Source organism: Fundulus heteroclitus, chromosome 14 (assembly GCF_011125445.2).
Source record: "Fundulus heteroclitus isolate FHET01 chromosome 14, MU-UCD_Fhet_4.1, whole genome shotgun sequence".
Classification (NCBI taxonomy): Eukaryota; Metazoa; Chordata; class Actinopteri; order Cyprinodontiformes; family Fundulidae; genus Fundulus; species Fundulus heteroclitus.
This window is the reverse complement of record NC_046374.1, coordinates 1,723,882-1,733,959: the sequence shown is the minus strand read 5'-3', so window position 1 is coordinate 1,733,959 and position 10,078 is coordinate 1,723,882. Positions and strand designations below refer to the sequence as shown.

Here is a 10,078-nt window from a genome sequence, read left to right as displayed (position 1 = left end):
AACTTAAACATATATATTGAATGATATCAAAGATCAGCCTCACCATATAAAACCTCGGTGGTAAAGCTTTCCTTTCTGCTGGTCTCTTTGGGTTCATCAGAAAATTCTGATTAGAATCTTTTATTGACAATCTTAAAACTCTCTACATGTATATTTTTAGGGAAAATCCACGTCATCTAATGCACTACAAAAACAAAGCCATCAAGCTTTCCTTGAAAAGTTCAGCACAGGTGTAGTAAGTTGGAAGTAGAGATTTATTTTTTTCTTCCAGTTTCTAAGTAACCTAATTCAAACCACCATATAATAAGAACCACACATCTAAAAATGAAAAAAAGCAGAACAGAGTAGAATTTACTTTTTGATACAGATGAAATTCAACTTATCGCTGTCATTTCTTTTAAACCACTGATGCTCTCCTCCTGTCTCCATGGCTCCAGACATGTCACAGTCATCCATCAGTCCATCTGGAGCCCAGTTCTGATAACTGACCACTTTGCCACTGACCCAGAACCAGAAATCCAGAGTACAGGTGTAGCGCAGTCCCATCCAGACATAATCAGTGGAGGCCTTCTTGGCTTTCTCCTGGACCCATCTCTGCTCATCCAGGTTGGTGATGGTGACCAGGTCATGGTGGTGATCTCTGCAGTAGTACAAGGCTTCCTCCCAGGTTTTATTTTCTTTGATCAGGATTGTTTTTTCTAAAAAAGGGAAAAATGAATACAAACACATCTTCACACCCGCAGCCAGAGGACTTTAAATGATTTAAAAATCCTGTATCTTAAGATCATATCATCACATTGCATGATGTTTTAGGTATGAATATAAACTTGAAAGTGACAACAATGCTGTTGTGAAATCTATTTTTAATGATTTTCTTATAGGAGTAATAGGCGATATTTCATTATTTTAAACAGAAATAACCGAAAAATAGTGATGTGAAGAACTGTGCTTTCAGCCAAGAGAGAAAATAAGATCAGACTGTAAGTTGAAAGCTGCCTAAAATGTGTGACTTATACAGACATTAAGGAACTGCCCCCCTCAGAGCATGAGTGCCAAAAGTGTTATGTACCAAGCTTCCCCAGATTTATCTTTGTCTTTGTCTGTGTGACCTCGAGGAAATGAGTTCTACACAAGATAGACCCATGATGAACATGTGCTCAAGCTGGAAGCGTGGCTAAGTCTGCAGTTTGTCTTCTGTGGAATCAGACGCTAGAGTAAGGAATCAGTCTATACCGAAAACAGGTTGTGATATTAATCAGGTGTTGCAGGAAAGCTCAGTCAAGATGGTGAAGAACGGTTTCCTGCACTTAGGCTGAGCTTAGAGAGAAGCTGATCTGAATCCTCCACTGCAACCTGAGCAAGCCCTCACAGGAAGCCTAAGGACACAGCCAAGCAAGGAAGGTTGTGCAGAGATCCCCATGCTCCACAGGCCAAGTTTCCTATGACCAGACACCCGCCTAAAGAAGTGGGAGCCACTACCTCACAGCCCCGCCTGAGTTAGCCGCCTGGTCCCTGCCCAGACAACCTGCCTTCACCCTGTCCAACTTCTTCCTACCGGACAGCCCACATTTAACCGAAAATACACAAAGGCAATGGTTTGGCAGGGAATGTTTAAAATGGTTTAATTTAATGTGTTTTCACTGTATTTTAAGGTTTGACCGAAAAGACCGAGCTAATCAAGACCGAGCTAGCTAGTTTCCCGCTAGCATTCAGGAAACCATACTATGCTGATGTGTTGGGTGTGTTTTACGGTTATAAAAAACTTTATTTCCATGAGGGTTTGTGTCCGCTCATTACAACCTAAAAGAGCTTAAAAGTCTTTTTAAATTAGCTCCAAATGTCTGCCAGCATCATTCGCTACTAGCTTCCTGATTAACTCACTGCTGCTGCCCTAGTAAACGTAACTACAGAGTTTAAACCTAATACTGGTCTCCGTAATGCTCTGTCATTGCACGATAGTGTTAAAAGCATTATTATAGCATTAATAGGGAGCAGTAATATTGATTTATTGGTGTTTCGTGTAATTTAAGGTTAAAACACTAATGTAAACAATGGACACAGGACGTTCCCAGATACGTCATTTCCGGTAGATGGTCTACTACAGCACCCTCAAGCTTCCTAAGTTACCGATTTTAGTGAATTATTTCCAAGATAAATAATTACGTTAATGAAAATCATGTGTCCTAATGGTTATCGATTTTTTTTTTTTTTTTTTTTTTTTGCAAATCATTCCTTTAGATGTTATTTCCTCAAATCATTTTTTGTTTAACTCTGGATTTGAATTGTGGATGGGCTGAAAAACATACCAAATTTTGTTCTAAATGAGTTAAACTAATTTAATCTCCACATACTTTAAGATTAACTCTGTTTTTTTAAGTTAGATCTGCAGTGAACCAAGATTCACTGAATCATTCTGATGATGGTTTTAATTTATTTATTTATTTTTGTTTCTTTTGTGTGTACTTAGCTCTTCAGCTTTTTTTCCTCTTAATTTTGCTAAGTAGTTTAGTTAAGTTTCACTAGCCTAGTAGAGAGGATTTGTTGATTGAATTGTAGTGTTCATTCAGATAAAGAGCATTATATAGTAGTGTTCTCTGGATCTTCATTTGATTCCTGGTAATACATTCTTGAACTTGAAGAGAAGTTGTCACTCATTTATTCTATGTGTTTGCAGAGTTTGCTGTTAAAAGATTGTCAGTGCTCAAAACACCCTTTCAACTATTGTCCTAATATCAGCTGTTTGGGCTGATATTCACCGGACAATACCTAACAGACTGAGAGTTATTTAATAAACATTAAATAACTTAAAACATGTATAATTGCAAAAAAGAACTAAAGGTATCTTTTCAGCTGGAATATGGTATGATGTCACACACTATCTTTTTGTTGTTCTCCAGTCTCTTGTTTAAAAGCCGAGCCGAACATTTCTAGTCATGGACATACATGTGTGCATGTATGTCCATGACTAGACATGTTCCTTTGAAAGGTGATGCTGTATGCTTTGAATTTATCCCTGCAAATGAGGTGAAGAGGAGAAGGGAAAGGGGGAGCTGGGCCGAGTTGCAGCTGAAGTGGAGGTAGAGAGTTTTGTCTTGTCACACGTCTTGTTTTGGTTTGCACACAGTGCTCAACAGCCCACCTTAGTGGGGACATTTTACTTATTGATCCTTTAACATATTCTCATAAATAATTAACAAAATGTGTTTAAACTTCTAAATGCTAAAATCTGGGCTCCTACTTTTTTCCAGATCTGCTTGAAAATGCAACGTGTGAATTCAATAGATATAACAAAAAAACTCACCATCATAACAGATGAAGTGCTTTTTATGAGCACAACTCTCATTCTTCCATCTGCCTTTTTCATTAAATTTAACCCTGGCACATAGACCACTGTTAGGTTCCTGACTGGTAAAGTTTTTCTTCCAGTGTCTGAAAGAGAAACTGCTTCCATCTGACCACCTCCAGGTGTCTCTGAACAGACCAAAATGTATGTGGGTATCATTTCCCACAGACTTCATCACCTTCTCCACCTCTCCATCCTGTAGCTGCTTCAGTCCACTGACCAGGTCTGTGTGTTTCTCTCTGCAGTATATCTGAGCTCTTTGCCAGGTCTTCTTCTCTTTAATCAAGTGGTATTTCTGTGTTCTATTAGTTTCTGTGGCGTAAGCAGACAAAGTTATAAACAGTCTCTGGTGCACAATTTTTTCGATGAAAATTGTTGCTTTTGTTAATACTTGCTGATAAAACTTCCCAAATAAATCTGTCAACCAGACGGTCCTAGTAAAGTACTCACTGTTTAGGTTCAAGGCTTTTTGAATACTCACCATCATAGCAGAGGAAATGTTCCTTATGGTGACAAGACCCATCTGCCCATGTGAGGTTTTTATACAGAAACCCACAGTTCTCAGTTCCACTTCCTTTATCAGACGGTTCTCCTTCTTTCCAGTCTGCCTCACTCTCATTGAACTCCTCTCCAGGCAGAGACCAGTACCATGTTCTCTGGACACCTGGTGGATCATGTAGACCAATCCAAGCTCCCCTCATATCTCCTGCTGAGTTATTGAGGAGTCTCTTCATGTCTGTCATGTTAGACACTGTGGCCAGGTCAGTGTGTTTCTCTCTGCAGTACTGCTGAGCTTCAGTCCAGGTCTTATTAACATTAATGTAGTGATACTCATAGAGATGACAGTGGATGAAACAACACTGACCTGTTAACATAAGACATGTCAGAATTAAACTGAGTATTCCAGCAACAAACAACATGCGTTATAATTATACAAAACAGTTATAACAATAATGAATGCTTTCATTTTAGTTCCTCTGTGATAAAACAAAGTGGTGAATGTAACTCGTTGAGTACAAAATGAATCTGTAGTGTAACAGAATCAACTTACTCATCAGAAAGAGCAGAACCAGACTCCACTGCATCGTTGCTGTCAGATGAATTATTTCACTCTGTTAAATAAATAACATATTACAAAACTTCATATCAAGATTTGAAAACTTTCAACTCTACTTCCAATAAACAGAGAAACAGTGATGGGAAAGATGAGGAGCTGAAGCTGAACAGGAAACAGAGGAGACTGAAAACACCGAGCTGAAACTGTCAGATAACCCCGAGTGTCTCTGTAGACTCCTAACAAAAACTACCCAATGCCTATGAGCCTATGATTTAGAGAAATAAGAAGCAGAAAACATGAAGAATATTGTGATACAAATATCAAATAGCAAGTACAGAAACAAGATAAAACGTACATCTGGTTCTTTTTCTTTGTCTCTTCAAATGTTGTCGCCTCTCCTTGATGTTCTGGTAAAACTTTCCTGGGTTAAATGACGACTTCTGAAAAACATGGATCACATGAGCAGCTCTGTCTCAGAATTTGAATGTTCAAACAGGAGGAAGGACATGCTGCTTTTGACGGCAATCATTCATGTTACCAGATATACATTAAATGAAAGAAAATGAGGCCCGTGAGCCAAAATATATCAGTAATAAATATCTGGATCATTGCAACAGCAGACTAAAACATGGAAAGTTTAACATTTTATGTGTGAAATTATATTTATTCAGCTTTGGATCCAACTCCTGACCTGGAGGATTACCTCCGTTATTTACTTTCTAGGCAGAAATTTACATTAAAGTAAAACTGTGCGCTTATAATACATTATCTCTTGTTCTAAGAAAATATTAAAATATTGATTCTGCAGCCTAATTTGGCTGAGCTCATTGTGCTGGTTGTTATCTGAGTCCATTTCTAACTCTGAGACTATTATACTAGTGCTCATTTAGGCTATTTTTATTAACTCAACACCCTTTAAAAACAAGAAACTTTCATCTAAAATTTTTAATACTGTTTTAAACATGCAGTAAAAGTCACATAATTTCCTTTGAAGTAAAGGTGTCTTCAGCTATGTCTTTCACCTGAAGATAAATGCTAAAATATGTTTACTTAATACAGTTTTTGAATCAATGTTACATGTAGCAGCTGCAACTCTGAATGGAGCAAACTAAAAGTGGTGTTTGCATGTTGAAAGTACAGCTTTGATGGACGTTTATAAGAGGTACTACAAACAAATTAGGAAAAAAAACAACAACAAAAAAAAAACAAATTAGCTTTCCTGGTCATCGCCATATTTCAATCCTAGCCCTTTGGGGGATTTCTTTTTTCTTCTTTCTTTTTTATTCTACTGGAACTCTGTTTACTTGGGTTTACTTCATTCCCAGCTCCTGTTTCAATTTCCGTAATTGTACATCACAGTCTTTGCCTTGTAGCTTGAATTGTGCTTAGGTCTATCCTGTTCCAACTAATCATCCTTGAAATGTAAAGCTACCAGTTCTGACATTATATATATATATATATATATATATATATATATATATATATATATATATATATATATATAAATACACACACACACACACACACACATATATATATATATATATTAGGGCTGGGCAAGTTAACGCGTTAATTTTGCGTTAATTCATTAGACTATTAACGGCGATATTTATTTTATCGCGCATTAACGCATGTTGCTCAAATGCTTTCAGTCAGTGTCAGTCAGCACGCGCGCTGACTGCAGCGCGCTGTCACGGAAGCACTCTCCCGCCCCCCCTCCCCTCTCGTACATGGCTCAGCGGCGCCAGCCAATCAGCACGCAGGCTCAGCCTGGCCCGCCCACTCAGCTCTCACACAAACTTCAGCGCCATCTGACAAACTTAAAGAAACAGCTGAGAGAGACCGCAGCAGCGAAAAAACATGAACAGGGAAGTAGCACCGTTTGGCTTTATTTTAATACCGTAAATGAAATCAAGCTGTATGTTTTGTAAAAAGCCGGTTCATTTTAGTGGAAACACAACAAATTTATCTAAGCACGTGAAAAAACATGAAAACGTCGAGCCCCAGAAACGGAGAGAGGAGACGAAACTTCTCTCATTGCCCCGACAGACCCACAGACTGATGTCTCTGACTGAGGCGTTTCAGTCCTCCAGGGAACATCCAGGTAGATCAGTGGATGGATGGATGGATGGATGGATGGATGTTACTGGAGCCCACACATAACATGTAATTAAGACCTTGAAAGAACCCAGTACATATATTAAAAAGTGTTATTTAAGATAAGATAACATTAGTTAATCCTTTTTTTATCCCACGACGGGGAAATTTATAGGATTAAAGCAACAGGCAGGTGCACACAACACAGACAAAATTACATAAGGATTGAAATATATAAGAGGTGGATTAGCGAAAAAACACTGAACATAACATTATTATTATTATTATTATTATTATTATTATTATTATTTAATTGTAATAATAAAATAAAAACCACAAAACCCAAAAGATCAACAGTTTCATGATACATCAAGCTTAGGGACTGGCTAATATACAGCAGGTCAAAAAAGGCCATATTTTGGCTGCAGTGCTTGCTGTTCTCTTATGAAGAAAAGATCAACTAGTGCACTAAATTCAATAGATGGGTTGAAAATATCCTGTATAAAATAAGTGCTACAAATGTTACAACACTTTTGTTCATATGGCAGCAGAACATTAAAATAAAAGTGCTTTTTACACTACTTTTGAATTCATTCTTGGAGTTTGTAAATACAATGCGATTAATCGCGATTAATCGCGATTAATCAGGGCGATTAATCGCGATTAAATATTTTAATCGTTGCCCAGCCCTAATATATATATATATATATATATATATATATACAGTCTGTGGGTCTGGTCTGTCGGGGCAGTCAGAGAAGCTTTCTCTGTCGCTCGACGTTTTCTTGCTCATGGTTTTTCACGTGCTTAGATAAATTTGTTGTGTTTCCACTGAATTTAACCGGCTTTTTACAAACCATGCAACTTGATTTCATTTACGGTATTCAAATATAGCCAAACAGGGCTTATTTCTCTCTTCATGTTTTTCCACTCTGGCGATCTCTCTCTCTCCGGGGGCCCGCTCTTCGAACGTTGCTTTAAACATCCGAGATCAAATGACAAATCCAAGATGATTTCATCCGGCTAATCATGATCTGGCTAATTGAGTTCTTCGATCACACCTGTTGTTTATGATTAGTATGGCACTAGCAGTGGCATATAAAGGGAAAACTTGACCGAGAAAGTCAAATTTTTCAGACAAAATGGGAAGAAGTACGGACAGGGGGAATCTTTTTTTTTTCGCGTTCCCTCGCAAAGGTTTTTGCGTTCCCTAGAGGTATGGTTGATTTGATTGTTGTGGTCTCTTGCCATTCACACACAACAATAAACCGTGAGAGCCGACGTGAGTTTTGAAACTGCAAAGCTTTGTCTTAAGCAGAAGATCAAACATGCATCTATACAGCACCGCATTCATAAACCAGTGTGATGCATTCGCGAGCGTCAGAAAGCTATGGTGCATTCAGGAGCATGGGACATTAGATTTTTCAGAATAAAAAGCTATCAGATTTGCATAATCAAAAAATAACAGAAATACAATTATAGAGCATTCAGTATTGTAAGAAAGCCCACACTGTTTCTGGATAAACACATTATTGTTTGAGTTAAGTTCTGTTCCGTTTTATGTCTCTTTCCTTTTAGCAATTTTTTTTTAAAGAAAACGGTTTAAAAAACGGTCTTTTGCTTAAGGACATATTAAAATGCATTTATATGCAGAAAATAGTTATATGTTGGTGCAGTAAACATACAGATATAAATTCATCTAAAATTTGTTCTTATTGAGAATAATTTGTAGCGTCTTTCATATCCAATTATTTGAAGTGCGTGGTCATGTGGCCCTCCAATGGTCGTGCTGAAAAAAATGTGGCCCTCTTTATCATGGAAGTTGCCCATCCCTGCCTTAGACACTGGAAGTAAAGGACACGTGTGTCAGGATGCAGCTTATTGGCTGCATGCTGAGCCTCTCTCCCTCTCTCTCGTTCCTGCGCAGCCTGATCGGTTTCACCTGGCAGGCTGCAATTAACCCGCAACTGCTTCCACCTGTTTCCACCGCTTTATAAGACTCACCTCTTTCTGTTCCCGTCGCCGGTCCATAGCGTTCACTCCCGCTCAGTCTCTGCCAGTATTCTTGTCAGCTCCGTTTTGTTACCGTCAGTCTGAAGATTTCTTTCAACCTGGTTTTTGTTACAGTCAGCCTATAGACTTTCCGTCAGTTTGTTTTCTCCAGTGCACGGCTCAGACGTTCAGCTCTCCGGTGCACGGCTCCGACGTTCAGCTCTCCGGTGCACGGCTCAGACGTTCAGCTCTCCGGTGCACGGCTCCGACGTTCAGCTCTCCGGTGCACGGCTCAGACGTTCAGCTCTCCGGTGCACGGCTCAGACGTTCAGCTCACCGGTGCACAGCTCAGACGTTCAGCTCTTCGGTGCTCGGCTCAGATGTTCTGCTCTCCAGTGTTCGACTCAGATGTTCAGCTCTCCAGTATTTGGCTCAGAGGTTCAGCTCTCAAGTCCACGGCTCAAGAGGTCTGCTCTCCAAGGCCTCAGCTCGGATGCTCTGTCCTGGTCGCTGACCTTCGGCTCCAGAGTTCCTCCCGGTCAGTCTCTCCACACGCCTCCTGCCGGCCAGCTTCTGCACCCTACACCTCGGTCTGTTGAAAGACTCTGGGTTCATCAGCATCCATCTTCCACACCATTCAGTAAAACTCACTCCTGAGAACTTGCTCTGTGTGTGCGTGCTGTGTCCTGGTTCATCCTCGAAAAATATCATAACAACGTGCAAACCAGGAATTTTAACAATAAATTATTTATCTATAAAAAATGAAGTTCTTCCTTTTCCAAGTCATCCACAGTTTACACGGTAAAACTGTATTGCTCCGTGTCTAGATAATCCATCCATAGTTTTTTCTAATACAATATATGGCTCGACAGGAAGCAAGCCTTTCAAAGTAAACTAAACTTCACAATAAAATGGCCTGAACTGTAACGTTCCTGGCACTGGGGCTGTTAATTGCCGACACCTGTTCCGGCTCCACCTCACCAGTATAAAGGTTCCGTGCCTCTCAGCCTCCAGTGCCAGAACGTCTCGAGCCAACCCGGTGAGAACTTCCAGCACTCTGAATTAACCTGTCAGTCTGAAGCCCGACCTGTTTTTGCCCTGTTTTCTGAGCCAGCTCTGCCCTTTTCGGATCCTGTTTGCCCGCCCTGAGTTCTGCCTGTCAGTCTCTGGATTTGGATTGCTCACCCGTGTACCGACCTTATCAGCCTGTGAGTACCTGAGATTGCCTGTCCCCCTAAACTGTCTGTCCTTTGGATTCTGACGCGGACCTGGACCTGGAAACCCCTTTCGGATTTGCCCTTGGAAACCTCTGCCTAGTCAATCGCCCTCACGATATCGGACCCGGACTGGACTCGGACAAACGACCTTGGATAATCCCGCACGGACTCTGCCGCCCTCAGGGGCCAGAAGAAACACCGACAAGCCCACCCTCCACCAGGTTAGTGATCCAGCTTCTAGTTCACCTTTCTATCTGGCTCCGCTGATCGCTAACCTGACGTCTTGTCTCCAGGAGCTGCCAGCCGCCGAGCGTGAGCCGCACGCAGCAAGGGCCGTGCAACCCCTTCTTTTAATAAAATATCAAAGCGTCA

At 40.3% G+C, this 10,078-nt stretch overlaps 1 protein-coding gene and 1 long non-coding RNA gene across 2 annotated transcripts; one reads left to right on the top strand and one right to left on the bottom strand.

Moving 5' to 3' along the window:
• Positions 1–351: 351 nt before the first annotated feature.
• Positions 352–4,449, bottom strand: LOC118565904 (C-type mannose receptor 2-like). The gene is made up of 4 exons (XM_036146972.1): positions 4,395–4,449; positions 3,825–4,208; positions 3,302–3,655; positions 352–698 (listed from the first exon to the last, which is right to left on the bottom strand). The coding sequence occupies exons 1-4, from the start codon at positions 4,426–4,428 to the stop codon at positions 352–354; spliced, it is 1,119 nt and encodes a 372-aa protein (XP_036002865.1). The 5' UTR covers positions 4,429–4,449.
• A 5,121-nt stretch (positions 4,450–9,570) lies between these two features.
• On the top strand, positions 9,571–10,078 carry LOC118565871. Its single transcript, XR_004932680.1, has 2 exons — positions 9,571–9,927; positions 10,000–10,078. It is a non-coding gene; the product is annotated as an uncharacterized LOC118565871 (long non-coding RNA).

Excerpts from the sequence above, each read along its gene's own strand:
- LOC118565904 (XM_036146972.1), bottom strand. The coding sequence starts at position 4,428 with ATGCAGTGGAGTCTGGTTCTGCTCTTTCTGATGA. Across the intron at positions 4,209-4,394 it reads GGTTCTGCTCTTTCTGATGA|GTCAGTGTTGTTTCATCCAC; the intron begins GTAAGTTGATTC and ends TTATGTTAACAG. Across the intron at positions 3,656-3,824 it reads ACATTTCCTCTGCTATGATG|AAACTAATAGAACACAGAAA; the intron begins GTGAGTATTCAA and ends CTTACGCCACAG.